Below are 17,571 nucleotides of genomic sequence, written 5' to 3' on the forward strand. Positions count from 1 at the left end.
CTCGGCTCGGCTCGGCTCGGCTCGGTTCGATTCGGTTCGGTTCGGTTCGGCTCGGTGCGCGTGCCGCACCTGCCGCGCTCCGCTCGCCGGCCCCGTTCCCGCCCGGGTCCGCGCACCGGCGCGGGGGGGCGTGTCCCGCGGGAGCCCCGCCCCCGGGGCCCCCCTCCAATGGCGGAGCGCGGGCGGGGCCGGGGGCGGTGGCGACCCCGGGGGCGGCGGCGGCGGCGCGGGGCTCGCTGAGGGGAGGGCGCTCCATGGGCAGCGGGGCGGCCGCGCGAGGGGCCCGCGGCGGCCCGGCTGCTGCCTGCGCTCGGCCGCCGCTCTCCGGTAAGCGCCGGCCGCGGGCTACGGGAACGCCGCGGCGGGAGGAGGGGGGGGCGTCGCCTGTCGCCGCCGGGAGGAGCCGTGGGCGAGCGTGGGGCACGGCGCCTCTGAGCCGCCGTGGGAACGGGGACGGCTGGAGGGGGCCCGGCGTCCTCCTCCCGGTGCGAGTTTAGCCCCAGCGACTCCCACCGCCCCGCCCTGCGGTTCGCCGGAGCGGTGCCGGGCGCTTCCCCGCGCACCCACCTCCGCCCTGCCCCGCACCTCTGGCGGCCCCTGGCCGGTACCTGCCGCGGGCCCGGGGCTGGCGCTGCGCGGGGGCGCTGCGGGGAGTGCCCGCCGCGGGGCGCCGGGAATGCGCGGCGGGGGCAGGGCCGAGCGCCGACCCCCGCCCGGGGCACCGGGAGCGGCCCTGCCCTCAGCCCGCCAGCGACGTGGCCCCTTTTTTCCTTTCTTTCTTTTTTTTTTTTTTTTTTCCTTCCCTTTCTTCCCCTCCCTACCGGGGAGATTGTGCTGGGAGAGCAAATTTTTGAAATATCTGGCGCTTTAGTTTTTTTATCTTTTTTTTTTTCCGTCGGGACGGGCAGTGGCTCGCTGTGAGGCAAAGGAGTCTGGAGGCGTTTATAGCAAAGCTGGTGGATGCTTTTCGTTTTCAAAGCCAGAGTCTCCTGAAGAAATATGAAACACTTCTCAGTAATGAAAGGCATGTGTTCTGGGAGGGAAACGTTCCCCATCTGCCTTGTAACACAGGAGGAACAGACGTAAGGGCTAATATTTATGAGGAAAAGGTGCCTCCTGTGCTAAGCTGCTCAGTTTTGGTTTTCACAAGTTTTTCCCGCTTAGAAACACTTGTCATCACTTTTATAATTTTCAAAGTGGTGGCATTATTGTACTGCTTGTACAAAAAAAGGCAGTATTTCTAAAACAACACAGCTTTAAAAGCATGGACTTGCCACTGGAACAGGTCTAACACATCATGCTACTTAAAAAGTTGACTCTGAACCTGGCCAGACTTAAAAGAGGCATGTCTTTTAAATAATATGAAAATCTTTCTCGATATAAATAGATATCACACTTGTTAGGAGGAGAGAAGGTTATATGTCTTGTTTTGCCTTAATTGCAAGGTAGAATTGCAAAGTAGCTTTGTAGCCATGAGAATTATATGTGGGAACAGAAGAAACTTGCTTAAACACTGTTTAATGTAAACCTCACTTCAATCTACTTGAGGTGTTTGGAATTGCTTAATTATCTGCATTATTTGTATAGTGTCATGAGTGCTCTTGTATGTACTGACTTTAAGCAGTAAACAGAAATTAGAGCAGTTAATTTGTGTTAAATTCTGAAGTTTTTTTCCCTCTCTCCCAGCACACACTCCCTGGAAGGCCTGCACATTAATTACAAAAACAACTGCTTTGACCACGTTTCCTCTGATATTTTTAAACTGCAAACAGAAATAATGGAAAAATAATTGAAGTGTATTAGAGTAATGCCTATTGAAAGTGTTAGTGGGAGTGTTCAAAGTGGTAAAGGTGCTGCTACTTCAGTTGGTGTAACCAAGTGCAGACGTATGCAGGAGAACCCGTTTTAAACCTGTATTTTTTAGTTCATAAGAACTTTTATTTTTAGGTAAAGTAATTGAATTTAAAGGTTTGCTGTAGATGTGTCTGTAACCCATGTTTGCTTTTTAACTGTTGTGTTCTAATTTGGATTTTGGGGATTTTTTTTCCCCTATGGAGTTTACACTGTGGTGTAAACACTGAGAATTTCTCCTGGTGTTGAGAGAACAACAGCAGGCGTTGTGGGAGCTGCTGGAAGCGTACCTGACTCTGCCACCTGCAGTTTGCTTTGAAATCAATCGCTTAACCTGACATGGCAAAATTTTCAGTAGCTTTCTGGTTCGTTTTTTTTTTCCTAAAGGAAAGGAATGCAAGTAGTCTCCTGGTTTATACTCCCCCAAATTTGTGCATTTTTTTTGTGGAACTTTCAGGGCGGAGCAACATTATTCAAGATAACTGCACTGAGACTTGCAGATAAACTTTGATACTAAAATATTTTTTCATTCTCTTCATTTTTCTGAGTCTTTCTTTTGATTGCTTTTCGTATTGATAGATAACAAGCTGAAGAGCCCACATAACTTCTTTGAGCATGTTTTCCTTTCTGAGACACTGTGATAGGCAACGGTTTCTTGCTTGGCACACTGCACAAAGAAAATTCATCCTTTGACATCAAGGCTGTGTATTAAGACAGTGTTTATTAAGAGACAGGATGCTGAGTACAGCTTGGTGGTTCATGCAAGAGGGGATATTGATCATAGTCTGTATCATATCAAGTGTTTTTGTGATTTTATTCAGTTGAAGTAACATTTAATCTTAAAGAATAGGTGCTTGGTAGAGCGCGTGATTTCTAAATATTCATGGAAGAAACTTCTCTCATGGAATAAGCATGAATCATGATTAGCTTTTAAAATAATTTTGTCATGCCATTGATTTCTTTTTTTCTATGCAACAATTTGTACCTGCTGTACAAATTCAAGTAACTTCAAATAGTCAAAGCCTTTATGGTACTCAGTTTAGCATTTTTATGTAAAGCAGTGTCATCTTGAAAAAAGTTTTGCATCTTTTCGGTACAAAAGTATTGCTTCGCATATATTTCTATACTAATCAGCATTTTTTCTTCTCTTCCACCTCCTTCCCCCTCCCCAATTTTTAAGGGTTTCACGTTTGGCTTGTCCAATGGACATCAAGTGACTGTGAATGTTGACTGCGGGAGCTCTACAAGCACAGTGGCTGCTGGGATGTTGCGACAGAACGGTGGAAGTAACAAGCGTGGTTTGGGATTAGCCCGACTGTCTACCTCCAACTTCTTCACCATCTCGAGTGCAGGAAACTGGGGAATGGGGCGCAGCACCAAGAGCAGCTCTCTGAGCAGCATTAGCTCCAACTCTGACTGCTATGATAATCCTGTTGTGGACCCAGAATATATCATGCAACTGGTGAATGATGTCAGAAAATTTGCAGATGTGCTACTTTATTTGAAGGAAGCCTTTCTTTCAGAAGGTGTGTCAGTTGTTCTTAATTCTTAGATTTTCTGGAACTCCTAACAAGTCTATTTGTATGTTTTAACTAGTGTTTGCTGTGGTTGTTTCCCCCTACCCTTTACCTTCACCATTTATCCTCCCTTCCTCTTCCCTCCCCACCCCCAGCATGATGATTACAGGAAGTGATGGGTTTTAGTTTGGGTTCTGCATTTCCTCACCAGAACGGTGCAATCTGTTTCATAATCAGAGCAAGGGAAAATAAGCTCTTAGCAGGCTGTCTAGGCTGATGCTTGAATTTATGAGACCATCGACTGATTAGTTTTTTAACCACTTGAATGTTTTTTGTAATTCCAAACAATTCTATTACTATTTTGGTTATGTTTCAGTTTTTGAGGCTGATTTGGTTTTTGAAAGTCTTCCACAGTAGTAGATTGAGTTTTAAGGTAGAGTGTAACTACACAGTCTTCCTTTGCAAGTATTTACCATCTTCTGCCAGCAGGTGGAAACTGCAAATTTCCTTGCTTGTGAGAGGTTTGCATTATTGTGTTCCTGTTCCTTTTGGGAAATACCATTAGTCCAGTTTTGGTCATCAGGAGGAAAACTTTTATCTAAATTTTGTGGGATTAATAATGTAAATGACAGCCAGAGCAGTTTTTTATAAGATGTCCTAAGTGCTGAACATTTGCAGCCACCTCTGTGTGTGCACACAGCTGAAATACTGCTGCTAAAATGTTTGTGAACAATTCTTAAAAGACCAATAATTTGACACTAGTGATCACTTTGTGTCCTCATAGTTTTTGCTGAGTACACAAGCAATGAGGATGAGCAGAGTTATTTGTGACGTTGAGTGTCTGGTGCCTACTGAGAATGAAATGGGCATCCTGTAGGAAAGGCCTATCAAAGCACTGAAGTGTTCCCGTTGTCATGCATCAGTAGTTAATTACTTGTCAGTTTAAAATTTTGAGCTCAAATGATCCAGAAAAAACTAACATGGAAAGCAGGAGTTGTCATTTTATAATATAGTATAGAATTAATTTGTGAAGCAGTGTTGCCCATTTAAAAGATTTATAATTTATAAAGGAAAGATGTTTCTCTTCCATAGTTGGGAGTGTTCTTTTTGACCTTTGTACCCATAATATAGTGAGCTCTGTAATGCTGGCCTTGCTTACCGCTGGCTGGAGACAACCTCCTGGAAGCTGCACACTTTAGTTTGCATTTTCTAATGTTTGGCAAATGTTTAAAATTATCTGTCCAAAAACTAACAAAAACTTACGAAGATGGTTGAACAGGCTTCTTGCACATAACATTCTGGTTTGTAATGCTTGCACCTTACCACTATCCTGAAATCAGTTACATTGATTATTTGAAGATGGAATCAGTTGCAGGGATAGAAATTATTATTCTTCCTTTTTGGAAGGGTTGCATCAGTGACTGTTTATATTTGCTTGGTAAGCATATCTAGAGACTGCTGTAGGTCTTTCAGCTTCTAACCACTGTTCCCCCAACTTCTGCATCAACTCTTAGTTGCTGTGTTGCCTCTCTGGCAGATTTGTCCAAACTCCTGATGCACAGTAGCCTCAGGCTTGGCCATGTGGCTCCCAGTTGTCCTCATTCTGCTGCTGGGGTCCTGCAGTGGTTACCAGCTGATTGCCATGGGTGTGTGGCCTTCAATGTCATACTGACCAATTCTTGTGTTCCCTGTTTGTGGTACCTGAGCTACCATGAAAGAGCCCAGAAGTTACTCACCCATGGTTCACTTAGCGTTCCTCTGATGTAGTGATCCAATCTTGGATGACGTATCTAAGAGATTTTGGGTTATAACATGTGTTTGTGTCTAAACTAGAATGTAAGTGCCTTGGGATTGCAGCCTTGAACTGTGTTTTGTTATGGTACCAGTGCGAGTTGATTTGTTACATGAAGAATAAGTTGAAATCTCTTGAGGGGAGTATTAGATAAATTAAATGTTCTATAGATTTCAAGGCTACTTCTCTTTGCATTCCTTATGCTAATATGATTTAATTTCTTACAGTAGTCCCATTGTTACAATGCTGAATACATTTTTGACACCCTTCAACAAAGGGAAACCTAAACCAACAACCAACTAACCAAAGCACCCCAAACCAGCAAACAAAACACTCCAAATATAACTGTAGAGTTGAAAAGTTTGACAGCTGTTTGGACATGAGGGACATGAGCTGCAGTTTTCTCTTGTGTTGAGTGAAATACCATGGGTTCCATACCCTTCAGTTCTTGCTGTCCTTTAGGCCTTGCATGCGCTGGATGTAACATTCTGTTATTAGTAATCTAATCTGAGGCATAAGATCAAGATATTTTACCATTGTCTTCATTAAAGGAGAGCTCTGGGCATTTTTTGAACCTAGGTAAATGAATCCAGTGCTGTTTCTCAAATTTTGTATGTAATTCTGATTGATGACAGGCTGAAACACTGATGCAGTTAGTGCATCAGTCTCTTGGTCCAGTCTTCAGGTAAATTTCCAGATGAGCAAGATTGTCATGTGGCTAGCACTAGTAAGGACAGTTGTTGTCATTGTATTTTTGTGTTTGAACTGAAAGGTTGTCTTCAGTTGCAGCATTTGTACTTTATGAAATGAGAGATAATTTAAATTTATTGAAAAATCTCATAATAAGTCAATCTTCTTCCTTTTCTGTTAAGAAAATGAAAACAGTTCCCTAGCAATCCCTGCTTGGAAGGTCAGACTTGAGAGTGTATGTTGAATTAATACCTAGAAGACTCAGATAGTTTCCTATAATTTGTGCTGTTATTATTGCTGTTCATTTGACTGTTCAGTTTTATGGATGCCACTGTTTTCCTGATGTGCCCCAGGTTTACTTCTTTCTGTTTTAATGTACATCCCAAGTACAAACTGTTAAGACATAATGGCTTGAAAGCTGGTGAGTTTTCTTTGTGCTTTGAGTTCCAACAGTAACATTTCAGCTATCAGCTGAGAGCACGAGAACTTATTGTTGCCTTCAACTTACACCCCTCTTAGGACACACAGGGAAGTACAGTCTACAGGCTGGAGCCCGTCTGTGGGTTTCAGAGTAGTGGCACTCAAGAAGTAACTTCCTATGGTAAAAGCAGTTTTAGGAACTGAGTTGTTGTTTGCTTCCCATGGAGACCTGCTGAGGGCTTAACAACCTGACCACAGTATTGAAAATATTAAAGATTCTAAGTGTGTGAGGTATAATTAAGGTAAATCCTGTAACTTGCAGAGGTTAGTTCTTGTCCCAGACATGCAGGACCTAATTCTTACAATCTTCTATTAGAGAATCTACCAGTTCAAAAAAACATTGCTTACTGTATTGATATGCAAAGTTGAGAATCTATTGAATAGGTATTTATGTATGAGGCTGGTGACTACAGTCCAAGCTGCATATAATTGTTGCATTAAGTAAATGATGTTACTGTGTGGTCTTTGCTCAGATGAAATTCATTTTCTCAGGTTTAAAAAGACCACTCAAAAGAATATTTAGGACACAGTAAAATATCTTCAAATTATGAACTGAAAGTAAATATTTAATATTTAAGCAGTATGTAGCAGCTTTTGCTTGTGTTGCATTAGAGAGGGAGAAAGCATTCCTGTTTCCCTGCTCTGAAGGTACTTAGCTACTAGTTTTGCGACATCTGCTATTTTTTTTTTTAGGAATATAATATATACTATAAGCTCTGCCCTTGAGACTGTGGGAAATAATGTGTTTCATTATGAATAGCTCTAAGGGTAAAATTTGCATGTGGTTTAAAAGTGCAGGTGTAATTACATTTTAATATGTAGTCTTCTTGACTGTACTTCAGAATACATTGTGGAAGTTTTGCTTACTTTATCACAAACTTTGAAGTAATCTTCAAAGTGTGATATTGTGTCCTTCATGTGGTTAATTCTGCATCCTTTGAATGAGCAAATCCTTTTTCTTCAATTTCATCCTATCTTCAACAAATGTAAATTGTAGTTCATTCTAAAATGTTAGTATACTCTTTTCCCACAGGTATCTTAGAACCAGAGTAGGAAGATAACACTGTTGTCTTCCATCACAGATTTCTCTGAGGGTCAGAATGTGTCTGATTTTTAGATAGATTTTTTGATTTAGGGTTTGTTTTTGCTGGGGTTTTTTTTGTTTGTTTTCTGTTTGGTGGGTTTTTGTTGTTGTTTTTTTTTTTAACTGAAGCAGAGGCGAAAGTACTGCTGAAGCTGGATGGCCTGGTCAGGAATGTTTGCATTCTCTTTATAGTAGCACCAATACCTTCAAAAGCATCAGGAATGCTACCTGACTTGAAACCTATCAGGTTGTTATTTTTGAAGGATAGGATACTCACCTCAGTGGGACAATTCTAAAGGTGTCTCAAGGTAAATAGTTTCCTCAAAATGAGTAACTTGTAATCTCTAATGACTTCAAAACCTTCTTATAGCACCATGGAGATTGGTGTTAATCATGTGCTACACTAAAAATGAGAAGCCATTTACTGAATATGGTGCCCGAGGCTCAAAGGTGAATGATTTCTCTTCAGCCCTTCCTGGCTTGTTAATGTATATTGTCTGTGTTTTTAGTACTATTAAGGCACTGCAGTATTTCTGGCATTTCATTTTTTATTTCCTTATTTTCTTATAGCCTAAAATAATAATGTCTTTTTGTGAGGCAGTGTTCTTGAAAGTAGATTAGTCCTGTTTTGCGAGGGAAAACCTGAAGTCATTAGTTATTGCAGTGAAGATTGCAGATTGAATTTATGATAATTTTTTAATACTAGGTGTAATTTTGCTGTTTGTTCTTTATTCCAATTTTGATGTTTCTCAATGAAAGGTGCTGTCTTTGATACACCTTAAACTGAATGTATTTACCTGTCTAATGATACCTCATACTATGAATGCTTGGTAGGTGGGCAAACTGCTCTAATCAAGGATCTGATAAAGTATTTACTTTTCTTTGCAACAGTTTCTGGAAGCAACATTTGGGGGAGTTCTTTATATTTGTTTTGATTTGAAGGCATTTGGACTAATGTCTTGTTGCTGAAGGACACAAAATGATTCACATGAACGCCTCTCAGCGTCAGAACAGAAAAGCAGAACCTTTATTCTCTGACTCCAGTATTTATAGATTCTCGACAATGAGCAGGGATTGGAAAATTAAGTTACCACCTTCCCAAGCACACTGGTCATGACACACGTCCATCAAAAGACGTTTCTTAGAAGGAATGTGATAAACAACTTATGTTTATAGACCTTTCATGGGAAAGTAACTGAAACTATGAAAACATTATCAGAAGGCTTTAATTTTCAGGGTGACAGTGTCTTTGGACTTCTCGTGGAAGATGGTGCTGGTTTTCTGCTGGGTAGTATTTTGTGTGATAAATAAAAAACTTTTATGAGAAAAGGGAAAGTAAAATGCTATCAGGGTAGCTAACTTTTGGGAACTGTGAATACATAGTGATTATCAAATGTGTAAGCAACCTGCTTATGAATTATTAAATGACCTTTGAGAATTTCTAGAAAAAGCCAGAGGAATCCATGTAATATGTAGCACTTTGTTTCTCTTATTTCATGTAGCACAAAAAAAGAAGGAAAACAAGCTAATAACGAATATTACAGAATTAAAAATACTTGAGGATGCTGACAAATAGTCTAAAGTGGAATTTTAATGTTTATCACTTCCAAAATATGTCAAAGTGTAATATGCTTACAGTATCTGAAGAATAATTCTGTGATTTATTATTAAAATATAATTTTTTTGTACTTTGTAGCTCTATTCAAACTTGATCCAGAAGGAACTATAACTGCATGTTTAAAATGCATTTGCCTGTAATCGGATTGTTCATCCTCTTGCTTGAACCAAATTAGGTTAAAAGGTGAATTCTGACAACTTGTATTTGCTGCTTTGGATGTTTTTGTTCCCATGGCAGAGTTAGCAGAGGTGTCCTTGTGAGCTGCAGTAGCAGGGAGGCCAGGACTAAATCAGGCTGGGGCAGCTGCAAGGAGTAACTTCTGATGTTCTGCTGCTGAAATTGCCTTTATTTTCCCCTCTCCATCAGCAGCTTCATTGTTGATACAGTTCTGTGACTGTTTAAAATCCTCAAGGTGCATCTAAAATGGTTGTTTTCTTGTTATAAAACTTGTTCTATTTGGGGCTTTGTTTTAAACATGCCGATAGTCTATTTCCACAGCAGTTTCTTTTCCACAAAGGAACTTCTACGTGAGCTGCTGGGATCTCACTGTTTTTTCCTGACACTGGTGGTAGTTCTCTGGTGATGCACAGCAAGCCATGTTTTGGGGGCAGATCTACCTGAAAACTAGTCCTAGGAAGAAAGGAACTATTTTTTAGCCAGATCAGTTCCGTTTGCTGGCTGTAAAGTTGTACTGAGTACCAGCAAAGAGGGAGAAGGTGGCTGGCAAAGGAACAAGTTGCCAGAGGTTTAAAATGGAGCAAGACTGAGACTCCAGGCATCGTTGGTGTGGCCATCCGGTCTAAAACTTGTGTCAATTCCTTTGTCTCCTTTATTGAATGCTAAGTTTGACAGGGGTTTATGAAAGGTGGGGTGGTGGTGGGGAGAACAGCACGCAGAGAATGCCCTTTGTAGATGGCAAATTACCCATATCACCTTAGCACTAAGCTTTTGGCACACTTGAATTTGACAGTCAGCTTTTAAACTTACCTTTCTGAAACCTGCTTCTTACATGCCAAGTGGTATCTGCTTCCAGTCTGGAAATTCCTTAGTAGACCCTTTCACATATCTCCAAGTAGTAGTCACTGCTAAGTAGAAGTTCAGTCAATCTGAAGCTGAAATTGTCCTTTCACAAATCTAAAATAGTCTTTCAAGCTAAAAGTAAAATTATTGCTAAGAACTGAAATGTAATAGTAGTGACTTTTTTTTAAGAGCTTCTCTTGGGTTTTTCATGGCAAAACTCAGAGGAAAAAAATGAAACAGGCTGCTTCTCTTAGTGTAGCTGTAGGACCACAGCAAGCCAGAGACGCCCTGGTCATTTTCCCATGCTTCCTTCACTTTCACACCTTTCTTTTCTGGTCCCTCTCTTGGACGGAAAGCACTAAAATCTCTGGCCCTGAGTCATGTTCCTGTCCAGTTTCCTCAGACTTGAGAAGTTTTGCAAAGAAATGGTGATGTACAGCCTGATTAGAGGTAAAACCACAGCAGTGCAAAAAGAGGTTAAAAAAGTTAATGGGAGGCAGGCATAGCTATGAACCATAGGTGTCCCCAGGAATGTTGCCCTTAATCTGGGAGGGTGAATTTCCCACTTTTTTTTATTTCACTCCAGATCATCCCATACTCTGTTTTGCCCAAGCCTCCTGTTTTCTGAGTCTGCTGTCTGCAGGCTTTTGTCAGGGAGGTTTGGACTTTCAGATACTGTGGCCAGAGCCAGAGGAGCTGGGTATTTTGTTTGGTTTTGCAAGTTTGCAGTGATAGTGCACTGCTTAATTCATCTGCAGTCATGGAACAATTCTGTTTCCACTATTCTGAAGAAGAGGAAAAAACCAACCTTCTCTTAAAGCTGAATTTGAGCAAATCTGTGTTCTTCATAGTCAAAGTGTAAGCTGCCTGTTAAATGCTGGTTGCTAATGTTGGATAGTAAATGCTGTTTCTTCAGTTTCAGGGAAGATTGAAGTTAAATAATAACTTAGTGGACCAGGAGATAAGTTTGTGGCTGATAGTATTACCCCTCCCCCAGTTGCATACTCCACATTCCTTCTGAACAAATGTTCACTTGTTGCTATAGTGTCTAAGATCAGCAGTCAGGAGGGGGGTGTCTTGAAGGCTCCTGAGTGTTTAACATGTAAAATCAACCCTTATGTGCAGTCAGATATTTTTGTTGACTTAAATAATTAGCATATATTTCTTTAGGAAAACTGAGCTATTTATAAGAGAGCACAGCCATTTTTCACTTTTATGTTGCTTTTGAAGTGAAAAAAAATGTAATAGAAGGAAAAACTTCATTCTTCCTCCTTTTTGCATTTTTGATGTATAAAAGGAGCTCAAAACACTTAGAGCCTTAGCTGGAGTGTTAATTAGAATTAGCTTCACTTTCCGTCACAGCAGCTAGACTAATGGAACTGAAATGGCAAGATCAGCAAGATGAAAGGTCACTAGTGAGGAAGAGGATGAATAGTCGTATTTTCATTTTTGAAAGTAAAGCTAGGCTTTCAACAACAAAAATTCTTCTAATATAGTTTGCAGCTTAAGGAACAGGAACACTTGAACCAATAAACAACTTGTATCTCTCAAAGAACTCTGTTGTAATGACTGAAAGATAAGATTTGACCCATATCCAGTCTAAATCTTGTGTTCTAAACAGCAATTCCCATGTACATGTGTGGGCTTTCATGTTTAAAAACAGAACAAAAAATGCTTGCCATAAATGAGTTTCCCACTCTTGGTGAAATGTATTATAGTGGATCCACAAAAATACTCAGTTTTCTCATTTTGCTCAAGCATCAATTTATCAAAGTTTCAACATAAAAGAAGAACATCAATACAAATAATTTTTGTGTGCCTGACAGCATAGAGTTAGCAGTTGAAATTGTCATCCTAAATGACCTTGACTTCATTAAGGTTTCATAGACTAAACCATTGCTTTTCTACCAGTTTTTTTGGAAGTGGTTGTTGTTCCTATTTATGTAGCTAGGTCACAGAAGCTGACTTGTTTCTTAATTCTGAGTAAATGTTCATCTAATCTGACAGTTTTAGTGATTTGATTGTTAGCGCTAATGTCTTGGTAATGGATTAGAGTTAGAACAGCATGGCAGGGTAGGAGATTGGATACAGAGCTTGGGCCTTGATTTTTGTATGGAGCTGTTTCCCTTTTCTCAGGAAAATAGGGATTTTATGGGGACTTACTCCTTTGTCTGCCTAAAATGCCCCTTTTTATGGAAGGTGACTCATGTAAGGCTGTAGAAAATACTTACGTTTGAGTTAAACTTTCATCTTAATGACATTGGTTACAGAACAGTGTAACAGCGAAACCTAGGACTTGAGGAATTTTCTTTTGTAGAGGCTGTGATTTAGCTGAACAAAGGATTTTTCCTTTTCACCATCTTTTTCTTGAATAATTTCTTGGACTAGTTTTTAAAAGTATGTAGTAATTCTTACTTGTTAATTTGTTATTTTTAGTTGATAAACCAGTTTTAATCTTAAGTTAGCAAAATTTACCTCTTCAGTCTTGTTTTCTTTGTCATGACTGAACCGCTTCAGGTATTTAAGCTATTTTAGTATATAACACATTCCCTTTTTGAAATATGTTTTCTCTGCTGTGTATCTTGGGTTCAGGGCCTAGTAGGTGGGTGTTGCAGCAGTTCATGATGTCAGTACAAGTTCTGTTAGTGCTACCTAGCTATGAGACACAGAAGGCCCACATGGGCTTGTGGATCTTGCTACACATACATGCTTAAGGGAAGGAGAAAGTTCTTATTTTGGAAGGAATAAGGTGTTCTTCTAACTCTTGTAATATCTCAGTCCTTTCCCGGTTTTAGAAATCTGCAAGATGAGAAAGACCTAGTAAAGAAATTTCAGCAAAAATGCATTAAAAAATGAAAATGAAAAAATAATGGAAAATGTCAGTTGTAGAATTGTAGATCAGTAAGTTGCAGGGAGTATTTTTGTATGGTGGAATTAGAGCACTTTCATACCTTTTCTAAAAGAGCTTTGACATCTTTAGGACTTGGCATTGTACTTAGAATTTCCAATTTCTTCTCTAAGTACTGTATTTAAATTTTCCTATTTTATGCAGGTGTGATTGTTTTAGGGCTCTGTATTGTGAGGGAAGGTAGTATCTCAGTTAATGTTCTACTTTTGGACTGCAACTGTATTCTTAGCTCTACTTTTTTTTAAGATCAGATGTCACTGAAATAGTTAAGGACATGGTATTCCTGAAGCATTAACTTAAAGACTGCTCAGTGTTCAAAAATTCATCTTGCTGTTTTAGTGTTGATAGTGGTATGAATGGGTTCTTTAGTAGAATGCTTTTCTGTGGGGTTTTTTATTTGTTTCTCCTGTGGACTTTTTATTTCATTCATTGTGTACAGGGTACATAAGTTATTTTCTTCTATTGCAACTGTGGAACTGAAAGATCTGTCCAAAAGTTGTCCGGTGCTGACAAGTGGGAAAAAAAAGTGTTTACTGGAATTATTAAAGTGGAGGTGCAGAGCAGTGAAGATTGGTGGCCAAAATGGGCTGTGGTCTCAGCTCACAAGTAGGTTATCTATTCCTGACAGAAGAGCAGCTGAAGGAGGCAGCTTTTCTGAGGACTAGCTCTATGTGCTTTGTTCTGTGTTGAGTAAGCTGCAAATTGTTTATCTGAAAGCTTAGCAGCTCACGTAAATTGTGATAGTTGAGTGAAGACAGTTTGTGAAGGGCTTTGAAAAAGTGACTGTGATAAATAGCTTATGCCAGTGGTGAAGAAGGGGAAACTAACAGTAGACTTCAGACTGCAGAGTGGTCAGATTAAATGCTTTCTGGTATTCATGTTTAAGCCCTTGTATTAAGGACAAGCAAACAAATTCAGCAAGTCATGGAGAACTCCTAGCTGTAGTTGGCTTCAGATGATGACTAGACATGAGATTGTAGAGAAGGTGGCTGAGAACTTAATTAGGAAAGAAAGCAATAGGTCTGCAGCACATGAATTTTTGATCCAGCATTGACTACCTGGAATGACAACTTCAGTGATACTAGGGAGAAACAGCTGGGTAAATCCAGAACTACAAAAGCAAATGGATTCTGTGGTGTTTCTCACCTTTCTATTGCAAGGTATTTATGGAGAAATACTACTCTGTTGAAAATTCATGGTGAGATGTACAGTGAATTACTGTTGTCCTAAGTGCAAGTGCCAGCATGGCATCAGTTGCTGCCTTAATGATAGTGTTACTCTGTTTTCTCTTTATACAAAATCTTCAAAAATGTTTGGTGTGAATTAACTGATATCAAAACTTTATATTGCAATGGAGATTGACTGTTCCCAATAGTCAATGGGAAGTAAATGGGAAGATTTTTAAAGTATATCCTTTGGACCATTCAAGTGGCTCTGTCACCTGTGAATTATGCGGTCAGGCTTTACTCTCTTGGGTGGTTGTTTTAGCAGGACATCAGTGAAGGAACTTCAGATAATCTGTAATCCTTTATGTTCACCAATTTTCTAGGCAACTCATGTTACTAGCTGCTGCTTTACTGATTTGAATACCACTTTAAATTGATTTTAAAGTGTAACTTTTTTCTTTCAATCAACAAACCAGAAATGGACTACTATCACATCCTACAGCAGTCCATAGTACTGTTTAAAAGATCATTTAAAATAAATGCAAGTAGTAACACACCCATTGTTTAATACCATATTATCTCCTAATCCTGGCTTTGTGTGGTCTTTTGAAAAATAGGTGGGCAGGCAGCAGTAAAATACTTCACTCAGTCAGTGGCTTATGCTAAAAGTAGAAGAAGCAGGCATGTAGAACAAGCAGCATTTTAGACTAAAATTAACGTGAGTTAAGTAGTGTTTGATAATCTCTTGATGTTGGTTATCAAAAGTTGAATTTATTTTTTTTTAGAATGAATAAACCATAATTTTCATACTATCATTTGTGTGCCAGTTTGATATGGTATGATCAGCTTGCTGGAGATTGTTTCATTTTGCGATTTGTTCTTTTTTTCAGAAAATTTGTGCTGTAAATGTTGAGTGAACATTGCTTCATGTACTCAGAGAACTTGAACCAGTATGCAAGAAATAATAGTTGCTTAGAGCATGAGAGTTCTTATTTTATTTTAACAGTATCTTCCATTGGCAGCTGTTCAGTCTAGTGACTGTTTGACTAAGTTTTAGTGAAACATCCTTGAATAAGAAATAAGTAACTAGTCACTACTAGTGGTATGGCTGCCTTTCCTAATGGGTATGATTCTTTGTGAACTGTGGCTGATCAGATTTATTGCTAATGTATTCATACAAAAGAATATAGCCTTATGTCCACTTGACCATTTGCAATTCTAACTTAAAATGTGTTCTCAAACTGCTGAAGCATTATCCTCACCTAGCTTAATTCTTTATCTCTGGGAAGATTCAGGGAAATGAACAGTGACTAAAATAGCCATGTAGTGCTTTTTACTCTCATTTGTCAGAAACAGGTAAGTAAGGAAACACTAGCAATTTTTGTTACTGGTTTCTGGTAAATTTTGGTTTAATACAAGTTTAAAGTATTCTAAAGATTAAACTGCGTGGCTGAATACATCTGGGTTAGTTGACTGGAGTCTCAAGGCTAGTAGAACAAAAAAGTTAAAGGCATGTAGTGTACAGCATATTGAAATAGATTAAAAGCTGCATTGTGGTAGTTTGTTTATTTTCTGAGAGACTTCCCCACTTTAACAAATGGGGACTTCATCTATGAATTTAAATGTGAGACAAATGTGAAGTAACAACTTTTCTGCTGATGTTAGTGATGGCAAACCAACAAAAGGAAAATATGTAACTGCTTTCAGTGTAGGCAAAGTTACAAGATTTTGATTATTCTGATGTATTTTGCATATATACCTGTTTTATTGACTTTTTGAAAAGATTGTTTTAAGACATCTTTATTTTTGTAACTTCAATTTCTGAGAATTAAATTAGTCTTTGTTTGCTCTATATATGTAGTCAAGAAGGACTTCTTACAAACATCTTGACTTTACAAGTACAGAATTGGTCTATAACTAAAATGGGGTAGGAATGTTAGCCCAGTTTAATAAAAAATAAAAACCAAAAAAAACCCACCAAAGCTCAAGGTCACATCAGAGGCTAATCAGCATGGTTAGTGGTTGAATATAAATGGATAGATTACTGTGTTTTGGACAATCCCTGATAGCAAATGACAAATCTGAAAGGGTTGTTTGGGCATTTGTGATACATAATAAGAAGTCATTGCGCTAGAAAACTTAACCTGGAAGGATTTGGGATAGTTTTGTGTTCTATCCAGGGATATTTTTTTCTGCAAAAACTGTAAGCTTGCATATTCATAGTGCTTATTTCTGAAAGTAAAGACAGAACTTTTACCATTAAAATTAAAAAAAAAAAAAAGGTAAGTACCAGGTGCCTTTTTTTTTTTTCCTAAATTTGTGCAACCTGACTTTAAGAACAAATTTAGTAGTTTAACAGTAGGTAGACAATTGACTTTTCAAATGTTAAATGCTTTCTTGTATTGCAAAAGCATCATTTGTGTGGAATAACTGAAATGAAACAGTGCTACTTTTTATAGTGTATTCAGTGAGCTGTTTGCAGGAAGTCTCAATGCATTCCCACTGAACTGGGTCAATATATTCCTCTTCTTATAAAAAACCGTACAAAACTCTGTTTTTATTTCAAATATAGGGGTTTGAGTTACTATTTTTATTGCTTTATTTTCCTCATTCCTAATCAAACTTCACATGTCCCTGGATTTTTCTCATTGAAATAATTGCTCAACTGATTATTCTCCATAGTGATTTTATGCTACGATACGATGTAGTTAGAACATTGGTTGAAGTACGTTACTAAAGACTATTAATTTAGTGTGGTTTGTTTTAATGATGCCATGACAGCAGGGGTTGCCATGATACTGATGAACAAAAAGGCCAGGACTGGCTATCTTGCTAATTTGGAAGCTTCAAGTACTGTTTCTTGACAGAGGGATGGATAGGTAGCTTCTTATTCTGCATTGTGCACAGGGTAGAAAGGTGATGACTTCACCAGACCTTTTTGCAGCTTCCAGCCTTGCTAGAAATTTTGCAGGAATAAATTCTTCCAGAAATTATCTGAGTTTTTCAGTGATTTAAAATGTTTCTTTCCTTACATCTGCAGCATGTAGACAAAGAAAGAAATATGATAGCTAAGGCTGTTGCTTTCCTATCACTCCTGAGCTATGACCACCAATAACTATCTCTACCACCATTAAAATAAAAAGTTTTGTTCATTTTATTTCCATACAATCAATGAAAATCATGTCTAACTCATATGTTTACTGCCTGAAAAAAAAAAAGCTGCTTTGACAGTAGACCAGACAGCAGGGGCACAGATAACTTTGCTATGGTCAAACCACAATCAATGTAAAGCATGTTTTCAGTGTGTGTTTGATTAAGTCTTGTGGTCTTTTGAATGTGGTAGTGAACTCTGTTAAATCAGGCAAATATGCCAGGCTGTTAATAATGTTAGAATTGGGCTGACAGAGAGAAGGGCAAAAAGAAAATGATGGATTAATCTGGGACT

General features: G+C 39.1%; 1 protein-coding gene across 5 annotated transcripts in view; it reads left to right on the forward strand.

The window, feature by feature from the left end:
• The first annotated feature begins 200 nt into the window (after nucleotides 1-200).
• Nucleotides 201-17,571, forward strand: part of ARHGAP29 (Rho GTPase activating protein 29) — a 52,611-nt gene continuing 35,240 nt past the window's right edge. For all 5 annotated transcript variants that reach the window (XM_058842804.1, XM_058842805.1, XM_058842808.1 and 2 more), the window contains exons 1-2: nucleotides 201-327; nucleotides 3,032-3,377. In XM_058842804.1, coding sequence (XP_058698787.1) covers nucleotides 3,116-3,377 — 262 coding nt within the window. In that variant the 5' untranslated portion in view covers nucleotides 201-327; nucleotides 3,032-3,115. The remainder of the gene's footprint in view (nucleotides 328-3,031; nucleotides 3,378-17,571) is intronic.

Source organism: Poecile atricapillus, chromosome 7 (assembly GCF_030490865.1).
Source record: "Poecile atricapillus isolate bPoeAtr1 chromosome 7, bPoeAtr1.hap1, whole genome shotgun sequence".
Lineage (NCBI taxonomy): Eukaryota > Metazoa > Chordata > Aves > Passeriformes > Paridae > Poecile > Poecile atricapillus.